At 40.6% G+C, this 21,997-nt stretch overlaps 1 protein-coding gene across 5 annotated transcripts in view; it reads right to left on the bottom strand.

Annotated features, from left to right (window-relative positions):
- The window catches only part of FAM13B (family with sequence similarity 13 member B), a 65,438-nt gene that overhangs the window by 34,428 nt on the left and 9,013 nt on the right, over positions 1-21,997 (bottom strand). For 3 of the 5 annotated variants that reach the window (XM_070414932.1, XM_070414934.1, XM_070414933.1), the window contains exons 2-9: positions 18,408-18,574; positions 16,026-16,217; positions 15,185-15,397; positions 5,089-5,266; positions 4,642-4,783; positions 3,071-3,231; positions 2,131-2,172; positions 1,203-1,355 (exon numbers count right to left, since the gene is read on the bottom strand). In XM_070414932.1, the coding sequence (XP_070271033.1) occupies positions 1,203-1,355; positions 2,131-2,172; positions 3,071-3,231; positions 4,642-4,783; positions 5,089-5,266; positions 15,185-15,397; positions 16,026-16,182 (1,046 nt within the window). In that variant the 5' untranslated portion in view covers positions 16,183-16,217; positions 18,408-18,574. The remainder of the gene's footprint in view (positions 1-1,202; positions 1,356-2,130; positions 2,173-3,070; positions 3,232-4,641; positions 4,784-5,088; positions 5,267-15,184; positions 15,398-16,025; positions 16,218-18,407; positions 18,575-21,997) is intronic. The other 2 variants (XM_070414935.1, XM_070414936.1) reach the window with 1 other exon arrangement.

Here is a 21,997-nt window from a genome sequence, read left to right as displayed (position 1 = left end):
CCTATCTGTCTAGATCTCTGCTTGTTGCTCCTGGTGTGACCCTGTTGCACAGAAGTCTAACTTTTAAAAGTATTTTTCATATAACAGTCTATAAAGGTAAGCTAACTACTTTATCTGATGTTCTGGGAGGAAAACCTGGCTGTGTTGGACTTAATAAACAATTTCAGAGATTTTTCTATGTACATACGTATATATAATACTAGAGACCTGGTGCACAAAATTCGTGCACACATGCGGTCCCTAGGCCTGGTTGGCGATCCAAGCGTGAGCATCTGGCGTGGAAGGGCAGGTCCCAGCTAACCTCTGGGCCCTGGGCAGCACCTGGACCCCCAAGCACTCCCTCCTCCTGAATCACAGCACCCGAGTCCCCACGCAGAGATGCAGTGAGCATGGTTGGACACCACGGGCTGGGGTGCAGTGTGGGCCTCTGGGCCGCCCAGCGGCGCCGCACGGAAGCCAGGCGGGCAGTGCACTCTCTCCCACCCAGCCTCGCAGATCAGCTCCTGCACAAACCCACGGGGAGCCCGTGGTCCGGGCAGCTGTGGTCCTAGCAGCTGTGGCCCGGCTCACCCAGAAGAGGCTGCATGGGTGCGGGGCGGGCTACACGCAGGTGACCAGCACCTGAGCAAAGGCTTCCCCGGTGCATGAGCCCTGGCATCCTGGGGGAGGGTAGCGGGGGAGTGAGAGCGAGCTCGGCAGACACCCCGCATTCTCACCACACCTCCGTCCCTGTCACCTCCACCCCCAAGTAGCTGGTGAGAGGTCGCAGCCCCCCGCCCAGGCGCCACAGGAGGTTGGTCACCACCACCCACCCCCAGTTCCCTGTCGCAGCCCGGGGCCCAGCCCTGATCGGGCAATCAGAGCCTACTGGCTTGAGGGGAAAAACCAGGAGGTCGTGCAGCAGGCCCCGTCCAGCAATCAGGGCCTGCGGGCTGGGGGCAGCTCCTGCTTTGAGCATCTTACCCCTGGTGGTCAGTGCATGTCATAGCAATCGGTCATTCCATCATAACAATCGCTTAGGTTTTTATATATACTAGTATAGATAATTTACATACAAATACATACAAAGTCACTTCTCACACAAAGTTCCAGAAATCTCTAAGATGAGACCCCATTATCTAAATAAAAATAAAGTTTTTTAAAGATAACAAAACAATTTTATAACTCATAATAGCAGTAAAATGTTTTTTAAAGTTTCTTACTGGTTATTAGATCCTTCCCCATCACAATTAATACTTCCTGCTTCATTATTACACACCAGACTTTGCTGTTGTAAATTAAGATCCTGATCTATGCTGCTCTGCAGATCAAAAAGGTGCTGTTCCATAGTTGTTCTAATTGTTCTGTCTAAAATGCTACAAAACAGAACACATTTTAGTGAGACACAGTCATCCTAACTGCATATTTCACTACATAAACATAAATGTTAAAAACTATGACCAGTAAAACAAATTATCATCAATTTTAAATGAGTAAGCTAGAGTGTAAAAAGAAATACATAGGAGGAATACACAACACAGGCTCAAATTTTATAATGAAATCTGCCCAAATAGATATTATACGAATCAATTATAATGTCACTATTACTAGAGGTGGGAAGGACCAGTGTCAATCATCCTCACTACTATATAGTCACTTAAATAGACTTTTCAAAACTATGTTTATAAAGCAAAATAATTTACCATGCTCAGTTAAATAAAAGAAAAAAATGTAAGGGTATTGTTCCTATTTTTTACGTGAAGTCTATTTCTTTTTTTTTTCTTTTTATTTTAAACAATGATTTGTTGTTCCACTTATTTATGCATTCATTGGCTGATTCTTGTATGTTCTCTGAATGGGGATTGAACCTGCAACCTTGGAGTATCGGATGATGCTCTAACCAATTGAGCTTACCTGGCTAGGGCCAAACTCTACTTCTTCAAGAAAATAATAAAAAAGCTCTAACAGTTTTCAATCTTAGTGCCTTCTTCATTTGTTTCTACTACAGTATATAAACCACTAACTAGTTTCACTGTGTTATGTACAATCCTTCCTCTAAAGGAAGCACAATAAATACATGATTTTCATTTCTACAATTCAGCAATATTTTTTTTTAACTTTTAAATTGTCTTCTGTAAGTATACTACTTACTCTGCAGAGGCTGGTAAGATGCTGGTGGGAGATATATGGGCACTGTAATCAAAGAAAGAAATTAGCTATAAAACTTTAAAATACTAAATGACTACAAAATATGCTGAAAACTGTCACATTTGTACTACCTTGAAACAACCAGAAGAGCATGTAGTTAGTTTTATGTTCATTTCTAGCAGAGTATGATACTAATTTTCTAAAGAAATTACTTTTTCACACAAAAAAGACCCTTAAAAACATTCTCCCTCCTGTGTGTGTGTGTTGGGGCGGGAGGGGGGGGCGCGGGGAGAGGAGGGGATGATGCCAGCTACTTCATCTGATACTCACTTGGAGAAACACTGACTTATTCCAAATCTTAAGGAGGAAAAGTTGACTACTGCCCAATAAAAGTACCCCATGTAGGATAGTATGATGGTCTCAATACTAGCCCTATACGCCTTGCCAGAGTAATAGTATTTGCTATTACTCAGAGGATGTTCTCAAGCAACAAACAGAAAAGGCAAAACCTAGCCACTTTTTGCTCAGTGGTTAGTGTCAGCTCTCAGACTGAAGGATTCTGGGTTTGATTCCGGTCAAGGGCATGTACCTTGGTTACAGGCTCAATCCCTGGCCCTGGTTGGGGCATGTGCAGGAAGCAACCTATGGATGCCTTTCTCATATCGATGTTTCTCTCTCTCTCTGTCTCTCCCCCTCCCTTCCAATCGCTCTAAAAAAAAAAAAAAAAAATCCTCAGGTGAGGATTAACAAAAATAAATAAATTTGTGTTTTTAAGAAGAAATATATGTAAGAGATTGTATTTAAAAAGAAAGGTATCTATGTTATAACTAAAATTTTCTTAGCAAGATTACTTTAAGTTTTTCTTGTTTGATTTAGTGGTTGAGTGAATCTACTTCTAGAATAAAATGCTCAAAAGCTAAAGTTCTTTCAAATGAAATACTACCTTGTTGATGCTATAACACTATTTGCTTCCAGGATGTTTTCAGTCATCCTTAATTGTACCACCTCTGGCATGTCATTTGATTTTTCTGCTCCTTCTTCTGGAAGTTCTTCTATATGTTCCAGCTTTTCATCTTCCTCTTCTTCCTCAGAAAGTTCATTAACCTATATAAAAAGAAACAGAGAATTAAAATTTTATGAAACTAGAAAAGAACAAAAAAGAAAAGAAAATTTCATGAAACTGTTCATTAACATTACCTAAGATGTACTATTCTAAGAAAATTTTAAACACAACTCATTTTTTACTTCATTTCCTAGGGCCAAAAAAATCAATGGGAAAATATCCTTGGGTAGGGGTTCACACACACACACACACACACACACACACACACACACACACCTGAAATAAATAAATAAAAAGAGACTTAAAAAAAAGAATTGATTATATTAGTTTGGGTAAGAGTAAACATTAAAAACTTAAATAAAAATGCTCTCTCTCACCCCACATTTATCTTCAAAAGTTCTTCTGATTCTCTCCTTGTCAATTTGACCTTCCACTTATCAACAGTCTATTCTGTTCATAAGTTATTCTGAACCTGCCCTATATATATGCAGCTACCTCAACTCCACTTAAAGAAAACTCTCATCCATACCTCCATCTCTTCTTTCTTTGACTGCTATAATTCCCCTCTCTAGGGTCTTGTGTAATGCCTGCTCTCCACACTCCAGCTTGTGGAGAATGCTGCTACCTGCCTTCTCAAATGTATACAGAAACATAATTATGACCTACATCTTCAAACCATTCTACTGGATTCACATTCATTTAAAGACCCCATGTCTATGGACTCTGGGCCATTTTTCAAACACACCCTATTCATCATATCCAGTCCTCTCTCTCTCATACTATTACTAAAAATATCTACTATGTTAAAAGATTCTAACAGCCAAATAGTTGCATTAATAGGGTGAAACTCAAAAAGAAGAGAGCACTAGACAAACTTACTTCAAGAGTTACAAACAAGAGTTAAAAAACTACTTGCAACCTAAACTTACTCTAATGCTTCTCATTAATGACAATGATTGCACTGCTATACTGAGTTGCTACTTTAACCAAGAAAAACTTTATTTGCTTAAGAGTTTGCATGAACTTTGTATTGAATCTTTCCCTCTACCTTCTACTTCTCACCCTCTGCCTACATTCCTCTATGCTAGCAATTCTTCAACAACACACACACACACACACACACACACACACACACACACACACACTATTCTTACAAAATACACAAAGCTTAAGTTAACAGAAGAAAAAACACAAAGAAGAAATAAACATACAAAATCTCTACCATATATTCTGGTTTCAATGCCTTTCCCATATTATCCAAATTGAGGACAAGTTGTTTAAAAAAAATATCACATTCAGCTATTACTTGGATATAGATGATTCCATATAATAACCAAGAGCATGTCTTCCAATTTAGTACTTAAAAATTCCACCAAAGTTTGTACCAAGCCCTTGAGAGCAATTTTTTAAAAAAATTCTTCCTCCAAGTAAAATATGTAAAATATTCTCACCTGTTCAGTAATTGAACTCAAATCATTAGATGAAAAGTCTTCCTCTTCATTTTCAAAAAACTCATAGTAATTTTCCAGAAGTCCAGCCATTATCCTGCTCACTATTTCTTGCTCTTTCAGATCTTCCACATCTGTGTAAATGCTAAGGATAAAAGTCCAAATTGAATTGAGAGTTCTTAAATCAATCACAGGTAAAGTCAGAAGACAACCAATGAGTCATTTCATAATCTTGAGCAATGTCATCATTCTGTGCCTCAGTTTTCCCATCTGTAAACCCTACCTAATTTGTACCCTGTCCAAAAAAAATGCTAGGAAAATTAAGCAGCTCTAGTATAAAAAATAATGGTTCATCAAAGCAACCTATGATCCTTGGGAGACAGCATAATGATTCTATTCCACAAACTCGGGGGTTTTTTTAAATTAAACAAAAATTATGAAAAAACTTACTGGAAGACATCTGGACCAAAGACAGCAGCCAAAGAGTTTGCAGACCAAATTTCTTCATGATGTGATGCTACATTGGCTAAAAATCTACACAGAAACTTTAACAAGCTGTAATTAACAGGTGGAAGCTGTTGCAAGAGGAACCTCAACTTTCTTCCAAATTCATCTTCGTTATTATAATCTATAAAACATAATGACAGGTGTTTTTAATGAAGCAAAAGCAAAGCTCAAATACTGTGCCAGGTTCACATTATTCCACCCACATCACCTTTTTTCTGTAACAATTCAAACCTCTTCACTTCCTCTACTAGAGGCCAAATGCCCCCAGGCTTTGCATTTTACTTATTAAGTAGAAAAGAGGAGTGGAGAAGGAACTCAACTCCTCAATTGCTGGAGGATGTTTTCCTCATCTATTACTCACTGGCCCCAATTCTCTAATTTTTTTTAATTCTCACCATATTGTCTCTTGCATGACTGTACCTGTATTTCCAAACTAGTGTCAACTGTAAGTCAAAATACACTGGCCAATACCAGTCAAGTACTAGTGAGCAAAGAGAAGCAATTTAATCCTAGCTGGTTTGGCTCAGCGGATAGAGTGTCAGCCTGCGAACTGAAGGGTTCCGGGTTCGATTTTGGTCAAGGGCACATGCCCAGATTGCAGGCGCAATGCACACAGGAGGCGGTCGATCAATGATTATCTCGCTCGCTCTCTCTCTCCCTCTCCTTTTCTTTCTGAAATCAATAAAAATATTTTTCTTTTAAAAAAAGAGAGAAGCAATCTAACTTGATAATAATGTCATACTTTTGACTTGAACGAATGGGAAAACAAAGGAGTGAGTTTCTTCTGCCTTGACATCCCAAAATGAACAATTAACTTTGGCAATACTAATAGAACTAAATAAAAAGGAATTCCATTTCTCATGTGTTTTTCTCCTCTAAGCTGGTGTTGGTTTCTGTTATGCAAGTGAGTTTTCAACTAACAGAAGTAGACCTTGTGTTTATCATGTCAAACATGCTAGGGTTGCAGGCTTGATCCCCAATGTGGGGTGTGCAAGATGGTTCTCTCTCATCATTAATGTTTCTGTCTCTCTCTCTCCCTGTCCCTTACTCTATGAAATCAATAAAAATATTTTTTAAAGTAAGTAAAAATAAAGCCAATTTTTAAAAATATTTTTCTTCAAGTTCTTAAAACTAATTTTAAAATTCTTGGCTGAAAAACTCTTACTAGGTTGTGGTCATGACACTGACCATCTGTGAAAATAACACATGTCTAAGAAGTTTGTCAGGAAGGGCGACAGTCACGTAAGTTTCACTTAAAATGTAAAATGCAAGCAATAACAATTCTATATTTTGTAATATTATCACTGTCCCCATTCAAACACACATGTACTTTGATTTTATATCTGGATGGAACAGTCCCTGAATTAATGTTTTTTAAACAACCATGCCTTACTGGTGGAAAATTTTAGCCTAAGCATTTAGCAGAAAAGGATTATTTAGAAAATCAAGTTTATCAATTCAAAAAATACATGCAAGTAATATTATCAATATGATGGCTATAGCAACACTGACAAATTCTATCTAACATCCTCTCTACTTTTGTAGCACTTATCATCTAACATACCCACATATTTATTTGGTTTACCATCTATTTTCCTCTCTCCCCCTTCATGACCTTTACATTTTAGCTGATAAGACATTTTTATTCTGTTTTGTTCACTGCTGCATTCCCAGAATCTATAACAGTGCCTAGCATATAGCAGGTGTTCAATAAATATTAGTTCAATAAGCTGAATAATTACACAATCACAGAAAAAAGATTCCCAACTACTAAAACATTTGATTGGGTGGCAAGAATGTGGGCAAGAATGTTTTTACACAGTATTGAAATACACAATCATGTTGCTCTTCTTTTGTCTGTGTACATTTTTACTACACACAAATATTTATACCTGTCAGGTTGCTTCTCAAGTTTTCAAATAAGGCAGAGAAGCATTTTTTTTTCATACACACACACACACACACACACACACACACACATAAATTACACACTTGCTTATATTTATTTCCTTTTGAGTGTACTTCCTACACATATATCATGGTGGGGAACCTTTTTTCTGCCAAGGACCATTTGAATATTTATAATATTCTCTGGCTATACAAAACTATCAACTTAAAAATTAGCCTGCTATATTTGGTCAAACGTTTAATTAACTCATCCCTAATGCCTTGGCAGAGCCAGACCAGATGATTTCATGGGCCGGACATTCCCCACCCCTGGTATATATCTAAGAAGTATCCCTTGATTAGCAATTCTTTCAAGCATCATTCACAAAACTGGGGACTGTGATTTCTATCAAAAGATAATGTATAAGTAGTTGGACAAACCATCAAGGTCTAAACCAGTAGCTGACAAAATTTTAAAATCAAAAGTCAATAGAATGGTTGTCATGACTTGAGAGGGGCACTAGAATAAAGGCTGCCATATATATGATATACATATATTTACACATATATACCCATATATACATGCACACACACACATATGTATATACACTTTTTTTTTTAAAGAATGCCCTGGCCAGCATAGCTCAGTGGATGAGCATCAACCTATGAATCAGGAGGGCTTGGTTCAATTCCCAGTCAGGGCATATGCCTTGATCCCCAGTGTGGGGCATGCAGGAGACAGCCAATCAATGATTCTCTCTTATCATTGATGTTTCTCTCTCTCTCCCTCCTTTCCTCTCTGAAATCAAAAAAATATATATTTTTAAAAATGGTCAAAAGACAAATAAACAAAATAAAATAGATTTTATTACAACAGAAATGCCAATATCACCTCAATTACTGCCACACCCGTCTGCATAGCTATTAAAGAAATGGATGTGTATGTGGTTGCATGTGTATGCATATACACACATGCTAATAGTTATGTAAATAGGGAATGGAAGGGAATAGTAGATTTCTCATACTGTAACACTGGAAGACTTATTGGCCACAAGCATTTTTGCACACCTTAAAAATTAGAGGCATATTGTAATTTCATGAATGATAGATAACACAGTACACTAGAGGCCCGGTGCATGAAATCCATCCACTGGGGGTTGGGGGGGGTCATGGGTGTCCCTCAGCCTGGCCTGCACCCTCTCACAATCCAGGACCCCTCAGGTAGGGTCCCTATGCCTGGCAGTGATCAGGGCCTATAGGGGCTTTCCTTCCCCTGGCTTCCGGCAGCTGGCCTCACCCCCGCCACTGACACTGCTTGCCATCTATGCGGCACTGCCCCGCCTCCCCCTCCACCAGTCGCCTCCCTCCGCGGTCAACAGGCATGGGATGCAATTGCTTGGCCGGCCTGGGTCTCCCTCTGCAGGGCGATTGCTGGCCGGCCCCGCACACCCTCCACAGTGTCGCTGGCCAGTGGCCTAGGCCTCCCTCTGTGGGGCAATCGATCACAGGGCCCCCAGATCAATCGCCCACAGAGAGAGGCCCCGCCCACCCGCCGCAGCACCCACTGCAGCACTGCCAGCCGGGAGCCTGGGCCTCCCTCTGTGGCCACTGGCTGGGTGGCCTAGGCCTCCCTCTGTGGGAAAATCATGGGGCGATGGCGGGGCCCCCTGACCAATCACATTGCACCCGCCTTGGCTGGCCTGGTGCCAGTGCATGTCATAGCATGATCATCCAGAAGGTCATCCAGTCATTCTGCTGTTTGGTCGTTCAATCGATTTGCACATTATGCTTTTATTATTATAAACTAGAGGCCCACTGCATGAAATTCGTGCACTGGGGGGGGGGGGGGGGGGGGAGAGTACCTCAGTCCAGCCTGCACCCTCTCCAATCTGGGCTCCCTCAGGACAGTGGTCGGCAAACTGCGGCTCGCGAGCCACATGCGGCTCTTTGGCCCCTTCAGTGTGGCTCTTCCACAAAATACTGACTTCTGCGCATGGGCCATGAAGTTTCAATCGCACTATACGTGCGCGCCCGCACGTGGTATTTTGTGATCCCCCATAGGGATCGGGCCTAAACCGGCAGTTGGACATCCCTCTCACAATCCAGGACTGCTGGCTCCCAACCGTTCACCTACCTGCCTGCCTGATTGCCCCTAACCGCTTCTGCCTGTCAGCCTGATCACTCCCTAACCACTCCCCTGCCAGCATGATCAACACCAAACTGCTCCCCTGACAGCCCGGTTTCCCCCAACTGCCCTCCCCTGCCGGCCCAGTTGCCCCTAACTGCCCTCCCCTGCAGGCCCGGTCCCCCCCAAATGCCCTCCCCTGCAGGCCCAGTCACCCCTAACTACCTTCCCCTGCCAGCCCGGCTGCCCCCAACTGCCCTCCACTGCTGGTGTGGTCGATCCTAACTGCCCTCCCCTGCAGGCCTGGTTGCCCCTAACTGCCTTCCCCTGCTGGCCTAATCGCCCACAACTGCCCTCCCCTGCCAGCCACTTTATGGTGGCCATCTTGTGACCACATGGGGGTGCCCATCGTGTGCAAGGGTGTGACGGTCAATTTGCATATTACCTCTTTATTATATAGGATGCTGCTGTCATACTTTAAATGAATACTGATTAAAATGACAATCCTAGTGACAGCTTCTGAAAGTCTCAAGGAGTCAATGACTATATTACCATTAAATTTCATTCCAATTATTCTTTTATAAGTTTTCATTCAAGGCTGAATATTATCTGATTCTTGAAACTTTAAAGACTTGTCTACAATTCAGCTAAAACAGGGAACATAAAACCCTATCACTACAAAGTAAAAATGGGCTGGGCGGAAGATGGCGGCGTAGGTAAACACCGGAGACTGCCGCCGTGGACAACCACTTCAAAAATACAACTAAAAGTCAGAGCGGACATCAACCAGAACCACGGGAAGGCTGGCTGAGGAGAGTCTCTTCAACTAGAAGCAAAAACAACAGCATTCCGACGCTCAGCGGAGGCGCAGTGTGGAAAATTTAAAGGTACGGCGGTGCGGTGGTGAGGGTGCACGCGCAAAGCGGGCTGGCGGCTGAGGGCGCGGTTGTCGTTTTCAATCAGGAGGGAGTCTCAGACTCTGGGCTACAGATCCGGGCAAGTCTCTAGGGACCCAGACTCAAACGGGAGAAGCGGGACTGTCTGGCTACGGCCCCTCCGAGGTTTGCAGCGGTTGTTGGGACCGAGAGGCAGAGCCCCTGGGGACGGACTGAGAGCGGCCATAGCTGCTCCCTCCCCCCGCCCTGTTGAGCCCGCCCCGCCCAGGCCCTGCGCACAACCATTTGCCGACCGCCTCAGGCAAAGGCTGGAATAACGCCTCCCCAGAAGACAGACGTTTCCCACAGCTGATTCCTACAGCCAGTCGGCCTGGAGGTCAAATCCCTCTAGTGTTAACTACAACAATTAAGGCTTGGCTAGAACAAGACTGCGCACAGAGACCACAAGGGGGGGCACCAAGAAAGCATATAAGATGCGGAGACAAAAAAACATGACAGAAATGGAAGATATGGAGCTAAGAATCGCAATTTTGAGGGCTTGCCATAAATTTGTGCAGAGCCTCACGAAAACTAATGAGACCCTCGATGCTACGATAAAGAAATTAGAAAGTAAGCATACACGGACTGAAATAAAGAATATTATACCCAATAGCAGACCAGAGGAGCACAAGAATCAAAACAAAGATTCGACAAAAAACACCCAATTGGAAAAGCAAAATGAAAAAAGAATCCGAAAGTGTGAAGATAGTGTAAGGAGCCTCTGGGACAGCTTTAAGCGGTCTAATATCAGAATTATCGGAGTGCCAGAAGATGAGAGACAGCAAGATACTGAAAACCTATTTCAAGAAATAATGGCAGAAAACTTCCCCCACCTGGAGAAAGAAATGGACTTACAGGTCCAAGAAGCGCAGAGAACCCCAAACAAAAGGAATCCAAAGAGGACCACACCAAGACACATCATCATTAAAATGCCAAGAGCAAAAGACAAAGAGAAAATCTTAAAAGCAGCAAGAGAAAGAGGCTCAATTACCTACAAGGGAATACCCATACGACTGTCAGCTGATTTCTCAACAGAAACTTTGCAGGCCAGAAGGGAATGGCAAGAAATTTTCAAAGTGCTGAATACCAAGAACCTACAACCAAGATTACTTTATCCAGCAAAGCTACCATTCAGAATTGAAGGTCAGATAAAGAGCTTCACAGATAAGGAAAAACTAAAGGAGTTCATCACCGCCAAACCAGTATTATATGAAATGCTAAAAGGTATCCTTTAAGAAGAGGAAGAAGAAGAAAAAGGTAAAGATACAAATTAGGAACAACAAATATGCATCTATCAACAAATGAATCTAAGAATCAAGTGAATAAATAACCTGATGTACAGAATGAACTGGTGATTATAATGAATCAGGGACATAGAAAGGGAATGGACTGACTATTCTTAGGGGAAAAAGGGTGTGGGAGATGCGGGAAGTGACTGGACAAAAATCATGCACCTATGGATGAACTCAGCAGGTGGGGAGTGAGGGTGGAGGGTGGGGTGGGAGCTGGAAGGAGGGGAGTTATGGGGGGAAAAAAGAGGAACAAATGTAATAATCTGAACAATAAAGATAAAAAAAAATAAAAATAAAAAATAAAGTAAAAATGACTCTAAAGTCATTAAAAGAGCTCTAACACATCAGTTTCACCATATTTAATGGATGTAAAATGCTCATTACGTAACTTAAGGTAAACCTAGGGGAGAAAACCTACAAAAAAGTGAAGAAATTAATTCTGAAATTAAAAATTATTTAAAGGTAAATATTTGCTGGGGGAATAAATTAAGTTACACTTTGAGAAAAGGTGACATTATCAATGACACTTCATTTTGAAACATGTTTTTTGATCCAGGTGGCACAATAAAAGAACAAAATTTAATCAGCTAACCATTTCTGAATAAAGCAAGTTCAAAGTAAGCCCCATCATCTAGCTGTAAAAAAATAAAACATATGGAAGAGGGCCATAAAATATAATTGTAATGAACTTTATACATAAATCAGAGGCATCCAGTAATTTAGGCTCATAAGTGCTTAAAATTTAATAAAATGGAGAGCTATCCCAAAATGAAATCCTCCTTTCCTGACTACATACTGCTTAAGGATACACACAAGCTTATCACTTGGAGTGCGGGAAACGTGTAAACTCGGGCCGATTGTAACTGCGTATTACCAAATATTTGTTTGTTTGCCGTTCACAAAGATACCTACCTGCGTATGCGAACCGTTTCATACCCATTGGGGTAATAGGTATCATAAAAATCCCTTGTAAGTAGAGAACACTTTATGGCGCTGGTCGAGTACAATACCGTTAGGGTACCAATGTATTGTTTTCTCATTTTATAACCGATATCCCTGGATATCTCACCATGCAAAGAGAATAGTTATTGAGAAATACTTCTTGTGTCTGGACGTCTTTAGTTTTGAGTTTTGTGAATATTATTACGTGTTTAAACTAACTCTGATTTTGCGCGGGAAACCTAAATAATTGCCCGCGCCATCTTATATTTTGGCGGGAAATTCACCCGACACCGTAGTGTTATTATAAAACTAGAGGCCCGGTACACAAAATTCGTGTACTTGGGGGGGGGCGGGAGGTGTCCCTCAGCCCAGCCTGCGCCCTCTTGTAGTCTGGGAGCCCCCAGGAGATGTCCAACTGATGGCTTAGGCCCACTCCCTATGTCAATCAGACATCCTTAGCACTGCCGCGGAGGCGGGAGAGGCTCCCACCACTGCTGCTGCACTCGCCATCCCTGAGCCCAGCTTCTGGTCTTCTGGCTGAGTGGCACTCCCCCTGTGGGAGCACACTGACCACCAGGAGGCAGCTCTTGTATTGAGTGTCTGCCCCCTGGTGGTCAGTGCACGTCATAGAGACCGGTTGTTCTACCATTCGGTCGATTTGCATATTAGCCTTCTTTATATAGGACTAGTGGCCTGGTGCATAAAATTCATGCACATTAAAAGGTAATTAATTAGAGGAAATATTTTAGGGTCCAAGGTGCAGGGGAATGGGATTCTTGGTTGGCAGGCCACTGACAGCAAGCTGACCAACGGCTGATTCTGCAAGAAATGGGGCTCCCTCCTCCTTCCTATCAGGGTCCAGTTTGAAGGCCAGCCACGCCCCCGATTGCATGAGACCCAGAGTTACACCGCGCCCCAGCTGGGGCCCAGAGCTCCCTCCCACCGTGCCGAGACCCATCAAATTTATCCTAACTGCCTCCCCTGCAGGCCTGGTCACCCCCAAGTGCCCTTCCCCACCGGACTGGTCATCCCCAACTGCCCACCCCTGCCAGCCTGGTCGTCCCCAACTGCCCCTCCCCGCCGACCTTGTCACCCCTCACTGTCCCCCCTGCCGACCTGGTCACCCCATGCAGCCTGCTGTTTAGTCATTTAGTTGTCCCTCATTACCCCCCCTGCCAGGCTGGTCGCCCCACGCAGCCTGCTGTTCAGTCGTTTAGTGGTCCTTCACTAACCACCCTGCTGGCCTGGTTGCCCCACACAGCCTGCTGTTTGGTCGTCCATGTGGTTGTTTCGGTCGTGACAGCCCCTGGCTTTGTATATATTAGGATGTCCTGCATTCAGGAAGTATTTGTAATTTCTTTTTTTAAAATTTTCCATCACCTTTTATTGCCTCTATGCCCTCTACCACCTCTATCCATCCCCCACAATTACCACACTATTATCTGTGTCCATGAGTTCTTTTTTTTTGCTCAATCCCTCCATCCGCCCATCCCTCCCCCCACACACAAGCCATCTGCCTGCTATCTATGAGTCTGTCTCTATTTTGCTTGGTAGTTGTTCATTAAATTCCACATGAGTGAAATCGTATGGTATTTGTCTTTCTCTGACTGGCTTATTTCACTTAGCATAATGTTCTCCAGGTTCATCCATGCTGTCACAAAGGGTAATATTTTCTTCCTTTTTTCAGCAGAGAAGTATTCCATTAAGTAAATGTACCACAGCTTTTTTATCCACTCATCTAGTGTTTATAATTCCTTTTGTTTTGTTTTGTTTTTTGTTTTCTTAATCTTCATCCAATGATATTTTTCCATTGATTTTTGGGGCAAGTAGGAGAGGGAAAGACAGAAACATCGATGTGAGAGAAACACATTGATGGGTTGCCTCCTGTATGCACCCCGACCAGGGCCCGGGCCAGGGAGAAGCCTGCAACCAAGGTACATGCCCATGACTAGGATCGAACCCAGGACCCTGTGGTCCACAGGCTGACACTCTATCTACTGAGCCAAACCAGCTAGGACTATAATTTCTTAACATCACAGAATTTCTGTAGAAGCTCCAATTCAAAGAAATAGAGAGATTCCATTACACAAAGAGAAAATCCAGAAAAAAATAATTTAAATATTTAACAAATGTATATTATATGCCATCTTCATAAAGTTTCCTGTAAAATCAAACCTATCGCTCATTATGTACACATGAATACCACTTGGCTCTAGGAAAACAAGCATTTCCTCAATTCTTGGTTCTTTTACCTTTCTGCCTGTCACTACCTTTACTTTTCTTGTCCCTATTCCATTCCAGCTGGGCCCTACTTTTAGTCACTACCAAAAAACTAACCCAACAAGCACAAATTTTTTTTCTTTATTTAGCTTGGAGCCTGATGTACAATTTGATATTTTCTTTCTTTCAGGCCAAGAACAAGCTTTAGGTATATTTTAAACCTAGAATCAAAGTTGTCTTCTGATTTTTGCTAGAAAATTCTATCAAACCAGGGATAAATATCCTGTAATAACATCACCACTAAGCAACACCACTGGCTACTCTGCTACACAAATCACCTTAAATATATTTTTTCTTTCCCCTTTCCGTATCCTCTTACTTCTCGTTCTTATATCCTGCCTTTCCTCCTCTTAAACCTATTTCTTAGACCAATTATAAAAAGTAAATATACCACAGGAATCTGGTAAGTTGTCATTCTTGACTAGACCAAACAGCCCCAAAAAGCCTATGTCCCCGAAATGGGTACATAAAAAAATCAATCTCAGAACTACTATAATTACTGCTTACACATCAAGATTTCTAAAGGTAAGGAGTTTGAAATTAATGTTAAATGACTGATAAGAATCAAATTTTGTTACCTTGAGAAAGCTGCATCAAGTGAATATGCAAACTGCCAGGGATAACAGGTTCAGGAAGTTCTTGAAGGAAAAACCTAAGAAGACTAATAGCTGAGGGAACATCTGCTTCCTTAACCAAATCCACTTCTTCTCCACTGTCGTATCTCTGCCGAAGCCACTCCACTGTCTCAGCATTTCCATTGACTTGAAAAAGTCCTTGTTGCTCCAGACCTCCTACATTAGTTCAAGGCAAAATTAAATAAGCTTCAACTTCAATTACTTGGTCACATATTCTCCACTCAACTTAAAATATTCAGACTTTTGGAAAGCCATTCTTAGCTCCCCTGACTGGGCTAAACACCTTCAAATTACACAGCTAGAAACATACTAACTCTGTCTGTCCTGAGGGATATTCTATTTTATCCCACCCCCCTATTTTTTTAATATATTTTTATTGATTTCAGAGAGGAAAAGAGAGGAAGAGATAGAAACATCAATGATGAAAGAGATTCATTGATCAATTGCCTCCTGCACGCTTGCTAGTGGGGATCAAGCTCCCAACCCAGGCATGTGTCCTAATCTCCTGATTCATAGGTCAAAGCTCAATCACTGAGCCACACCGGTCGGGCTATCCCACCCCGTTATCCATTAAAAATACTCCTAATATCTCCCCCACACTAAAATGCTCTACATTGGGCATTTCTGAGTATAAAACACACTAAAACGTAAAAAAAGAATTTCTATTGTTTTTCCTCATTATATTTTGGACTTTCCATGCTAAAAAAAAAAAATCCAAGATCAAAAAGGGATAAGTTGTGTTTATTAAAACAAAGGCTAGCCCTCAAAGTAAGGAAATGTATACCATGTTCCTCAATATAGTCCACAACGTGGCGGACTATGAATGGAACCTCATTGTCTGGATGTCCTCCCTGCTGCAGCTCATCAAGTGGAATTCCAAATATTTTGTTAGCAAGAACGGAGTTGCAGTTACTCAAGGAAGGGGAGGAGCTCTTCCTCATATCTTTTTTGCAGCCAGAAATCAAAGCTGTCTTTTCTGCCAAATGAAAAACAACAAAAAAAGACTATAATGATTAACAGGTGGCAATATGACTAAATACATTGAAGAAAAGGCTTTACACCTCAGTGTGTTCTCACCTATTAAATATGTTTCAGTTATCAGGCCCACACTAGTATGTTCTACAAATAAAGTTCAATATAATGACCTAAGCATTTTCTCTACTATGTAGGGTTAGGTCTAAATACTCCATTTAGCACTTGCATATTTATCAAACAATGGCAAAGTTGATCATTAAACTTAGCAAAGGACATTAATGTCCTAAAGATGAATTAAAGGGCAAATCTGGCTCAAAGAAGACCTTTACTGACCAAGCTTATTAATGACACAGGTAAGAAGCCAAACCCAATCATGTCTGGACTCTGTTATATGAAACTCATCTAACCCCTCTATTCATAAGCACCCAAATGTAAAAGAATCACTTTTACAAGTGTTTCTTTTACAAAAATCACTTTTATGAATAATGGGCTAATAAAAACAAGATTAACCAGTTCTTATTTCTACATGACAGACCAGCCATAATATTTGTTTATAAACAAAGGAAATTTTTCAGTTCTAGACATCAACTTTCAATGAGAATATTATCAATCCTGTTTCATAATTACTCAAAACAAAAATGTGCACAGCACAGAAAAACTAAGTTATTAGTCTTAACTTTGTAATTGTGATCAGTAAGGAGGCAATGGGAAAAATGTTTCTAATATCAGAAGCATCAAAACCAATCCCAAGAAAAATTCAATTTTTAAAATAAACATATTACTATATGTGGGAAAGGAGTATTTTTAAAAGAAGGGGGATAAATGGTGATGGATGGAGACTTGACTTGGGGTAGTGAACACACAATACAGTGTACAGACGATGTGTTGTGGAATTGTGCATCTGAAACCTGTACAATTTGGTTAACCAGTGCCACCCCAATAAGTTCAACAAAAAGGAAAAAAAGAGAAAAAAACTTTTTCGAAAGTTAATAATGAACAAAATGATACAAACTGGGCTTTTTTCATCACCCCAGAGAAACAACTCCTTCTGCACTACAAGAGAATGATAACAAAGCAAAAAATGTAATCTGTTCAATACTGATTTTTTAAAAAATATATTTTATTGATTTTTTACAGAGAAGAAGGGAGAGAGATAGAGAGTTAGAAACATCGATGAGAGAGAGACATTGATCAGCTGCCTCCTGCACATCTCCCACTGGGGATGTGCCCGCAACCCAGGTACATGCCCTTGACTGGAATTGAACCTGGGACCCTTCAGTCCGCAGGCCGACGCTCTATCCACTGAGCCAAACCGGTTTTGGCTGATTTTTTTTAATATATATATTTTTTTATTTATTTCAGAGAGGAAGGGAGAGAGAGATAAAAACATCAATGATGACAGAGAATCACTGATTGACTGTCTCCTGTACACCCCCTACTAGGGATGGAGCCTGCAATCTGGGCAGGAACCTTGACCTCCTGGTTCATAGGTCGATGTTCAACCACTGAGCCACACCGGCCAGGCAATATTCTGAAGTTTTTACAAAAATAAAGTCCAGCCCTAACCGGTTTGGCTCAGTGGATAGAGCGTCAGCCTGCAGACTGAAGGGTTCCAGGTTCAATTCCAATCAAGGGCATGTACCTTGGTTGTGGGCACATCCCCAGTAGGAGATGTGCAGGAGGCAGTTGATTTGATGTTTCTCTCTCATCAATGTTTCTAACTCTCTATCCCTCTCCCTTCCTCTCTGTAAAAAAATCAATAAAATATATTTTAAAAATAAATAAATAAATAAAGTCCATATATACAGTGTATTCCCCCAAAAATGTATACACACTTTAACAGCTGATAGCTCAATTTTGAAAATAAAATGTCATTTAATAGACACTGCCTTTATAATTATTTAAAGTGTGTACATACGTTTATACCCTACAGAATAGATGTACCCACTGGATCAAGAAAGTGTCATAACATGACTAGGAAATTAATCCATCCAACATATAAGAACAGTAGACATTAACTTAGGGACAGCAAAATGCCATAAATTTAAATTGTTTTAGACACATAAGATCCATTCTTCAATACATCTGGTACCAGCTAATAACTACAAAACCTCAAATTAATAATCAAATAGCAGTAATAATAGGTAAACTCCAAAATCTCTGTGGATAATTACCATTTTGAAAAACTTACCTTTGAGTACTTAAACACCTAAGTTTAAAAAACGAATTCTGCACCAGCTACCCTCACTGAGCAAGCATTCTTTTGTCATTTATGGCTGTTTGAGATTATGGCAGAAGATCAGCCTGTAGTTCCTCATTGAAGAAACGCAGAATTCGATCAGTACTTCAGCAATTAATCTAGAAGAAAAAAAAAATTCTTTTAATTTCCTATAACATCTTTAACTGTGAGAAGGGACTAGAATAAGCAGTGAGGTTCATTTAGGAAGACTCCTATACTGAAAGGCATTCTTCCGCCTAAAAAAAAAAAATCTATCTGTGACCTATTTAGGGGCAAAATCTTGCACAAAGTTTAAAAGTCTAATGGTTAACTAGGGTAAGAATCTTTCTACCAAAAATAAATAACAGAACTGCACAGGAGAATCTTTGGCAGTACACATTTTCAGAGATTATGCTATTCAAATAATTCATTTTCCTCAATGGACTCACATTTGCATAGACACCCCACACAGTTCCATTCCATCCATATATACTCAGAACAAAGCATGGAAACATTTTCAGATCAAAGAATGAAAGATAATTTTAAGCTTGAAACTTCACTTACATACTTTATTCTTTTCTTTGTATACAACAAACATTTTGTTAGCAAGAACTAGTTATCTGAGCTTTCTGATTTGGAGAGGTAATAGTACATGTTGGAAAAGATCAATTAACAGAACCAGAAGGGCATGCACTCAAATATCAACTCCACCATTCTGTAGATGTGACCCTGAACAACTTCCATGTCTCTAAGCCTATGTTTCCTTATATAAAATAATACCTACACACTTGTTAAGTTTAACTGAGATAATGCATGCATGTAATACATAGAGAATCCGTTTCCATTCTCTTCTTTGAATAATATTAAACACTAGCAAACAGGCTGGAGAGAGAGGGGAAGAAGGGAAAAACCTGTTTGGCAATGTTTAATCACCTGTGAATTCTCATAATCTATTTTAAAATCTTTTAATAAGCTCAGTAAACTACACTGAAGCATTCTGCTTAAGAAAAGTTCAGGATTCAATATCTACAGGGGATTTGTTACTCCTTCTCGGATATGAAATCTGAAGATGCTCAAATCTCTATATAAAACTAGAGACCCGGTGCACGAAATTCCTGCACGGGTGCAGTCCCTATGCATGGCTGGCGATCAAAGCACGGGTGTCTGGCATGGAAGGGCAGGTCCCAGCTCTGGGCCCTGGGCAACACCTGGGCCGCTGGGGCCCCACACGCCCCCTTCTGCCTAAGTCACAGCACCCGAGTCCCCACTCAAAGATGTGGTGAGTGCGACCGAGAATGCGCGGTCATATATTCAGAGGTAATATATATTACCCCTCCAAATCAGAAAGCTCAGATAACTAGTTCTTGCTAACAAAATGTTTGTTGTATACAAAGAAAAGAATAAAGTATGTAAGTGAAGTTTCAAGCTTAAAATTATGACATAAAAAAGGGGGATTTGCTTGATGTACAATAAATGAAGAGTCTGTCATTAGAAGAGTCTGTCAGAAGCAAATTATATATAATCGCTAAAATAGCTACTCATTTAGTGTCCTTAGTGAAATCAGGAACCAGTTATCTCATCCTGTGTTCTCTACTACTCCCAGCCTCTAACTGAACAATCTGAAAAGCATCTTTCCTAAGGTGACACTGGGTAGGAATCTATGAATTCATCAGTACAAAGATCCTTACTACTAGAAAAACAAAGGCATAAATTTTTCAGCTATTTTTTCTCCTGAAGAGCATCAACAATGAAGATGAAAACAGCAGCAGCTAATATTAAATGAGCAGTTCCTGTGTGCTAGACAGTTCATGCACTTTACATGTATTAATCGGGTATTATTCTTTTAACCTTTATTTTAATGAGACATTGCATACAGATTTATCAATTTACCCACAGTAATCCCAACTGTTAAGGGTCAGAGGCAGAATTTGAACCCAGACAGTTTGAACTGGGTTCAAATTCTGGCTCTTAAAGTCCTTGTTCTTAATCACTATGCAATTTAAAGTACCATAGAATCTCACATTTTATCACTCAAACTGGCCACAAAATCTTACATACATTTTAGGAGGTCATTTATTCCTAGCTTGCTGAAAGGTTATTTAATGCGTGACATTAGTGGCAAGCCCTACTAGTCAATGATTATTCACTTGAGACCTTTATGTAGAGCACATTATTGAGGGCATTCAGACTGCAGTGGCCCAAAATATTTCTGCAGACTGCAAAATAGTTTTTGACATTAATTAGTCCTGCTCCACTCCCCTTTACAGAACTTAAATCAGGGGTCCTCAAACTACGGCCCGCGGGCCACATGCAAATACAAATATTGTATTTGTTCCCGTTTTGTTTTTTTATTTCAAAATAAGATATGTGCAGTGTGTATAGGAATTTGTTCATAGTTTTATTTTAAACTATAGTCCGGCTCTCCAACAGTCTGAGGGACAGTGAATTGGCCCCCTGTTTAAAAAGTTCGAGGACCCCTGACTTAAATCATGTAAATATTCCTTCTACATCTGTAGTGAGTTGAATAGTGTCCCCAAAAATCTCATGTCTACCTAGAACCTCAAATGTGACTATTTGGAAATAGGATCTTTATGTATGTAATTAATTATCTCAAAAATGAAATCATCCTAGTTGTAGGGTGAATCCTAAATCCAATGACTGGTGTCCTTATAAGATGACAAGACACACACAGTGGGTAAGAAGGCCACATAAAGATGGAGGAAGAAAAGTAAGTTATACTGTCACAAGACAAGAAACAACATCAAGAGCCACCAGAAGTTGAAAGAGGCAAGGAAGTCTGCACCAGAGCTTCAAAAGGAGTATGGCCCTGCCCACACCTTAACTTTAGACTTCTGGCCTCTTGATCTGTGAGAGAAAAATTTCTATTTTAGAGTCACCACATTTGTAGTCATTTGTCATTGTAGTCCCAGAAAAGTAATGGAACATCTAAACTACAATTTCCGATTCTCAAAGAATTAAAAAAAAAAAAAATGGCAGGTACCACAAAAAATGTCCCAAAGAAATCTGATGAAATATCTTAACAGATAGGATCAATAAAATGAAAAAGGCAATTAAATAAAAGGCTTAACACAGAGGATACAATGTGTAGACTTTCAAGGAAGAAAGTGGTCCTGATACACCAAGATTGTGGTGCCATACCCGATCAGGGGACATACAATCAGCAAACAACAAATGCATAAATAGGTGGAATAACAAATTATTGTCTGTCTCTCTCTCCCTAATAAATTTTTAAAAAATTTTAATACGTTTTTATTGATTTCAGAGAGGAAGGAAGAGGAAGAGATAGAAACATCAATGAGCCCTAACCGGTTTGGCTCAGTGGATAGAGCATTGGCCTGCAGACTCAAGGGTCCCAGGTTCGATTCCAGTCAAGGGCATGTACCTTGGTTGCGGGCACATACCCAGTAGGGGGTGTGCTGGAGGCAGCTAATTGACCTTTCTCTCTCATCAATGTTTCTAACTCTCTATCCCTCTCCCTTCCTCTCTGTATAAAATCAATAAAAATATATTTTAAAAACGAAAAAAGAAACATTAATGATAAG

The sequence above is a fragment of the Myotis yumanensis genome, unplaced genomic scaffold (genome assembly GCF_028538775.1).
Source record: "Myotis yumanensis isolate MYYU_CA2020_CCGP unplaced genomic scaffold, mMyoYum1.0.hap1 SCAF_5, whole genome shotgun sequence".
Classification (NCBI taxonomy): domain Eukaryota; kingdom Metazoa; phylum Chordata; class Mammalia; order Chiroptera; family Vespertilionidae; genus Myotis; species Myotis yumanensis.
The sequence above is the reverse complement of the archived record's forward strand: the minus strand, read 5'-3'. Positions and strand labels throughout refer to the sequence as shown.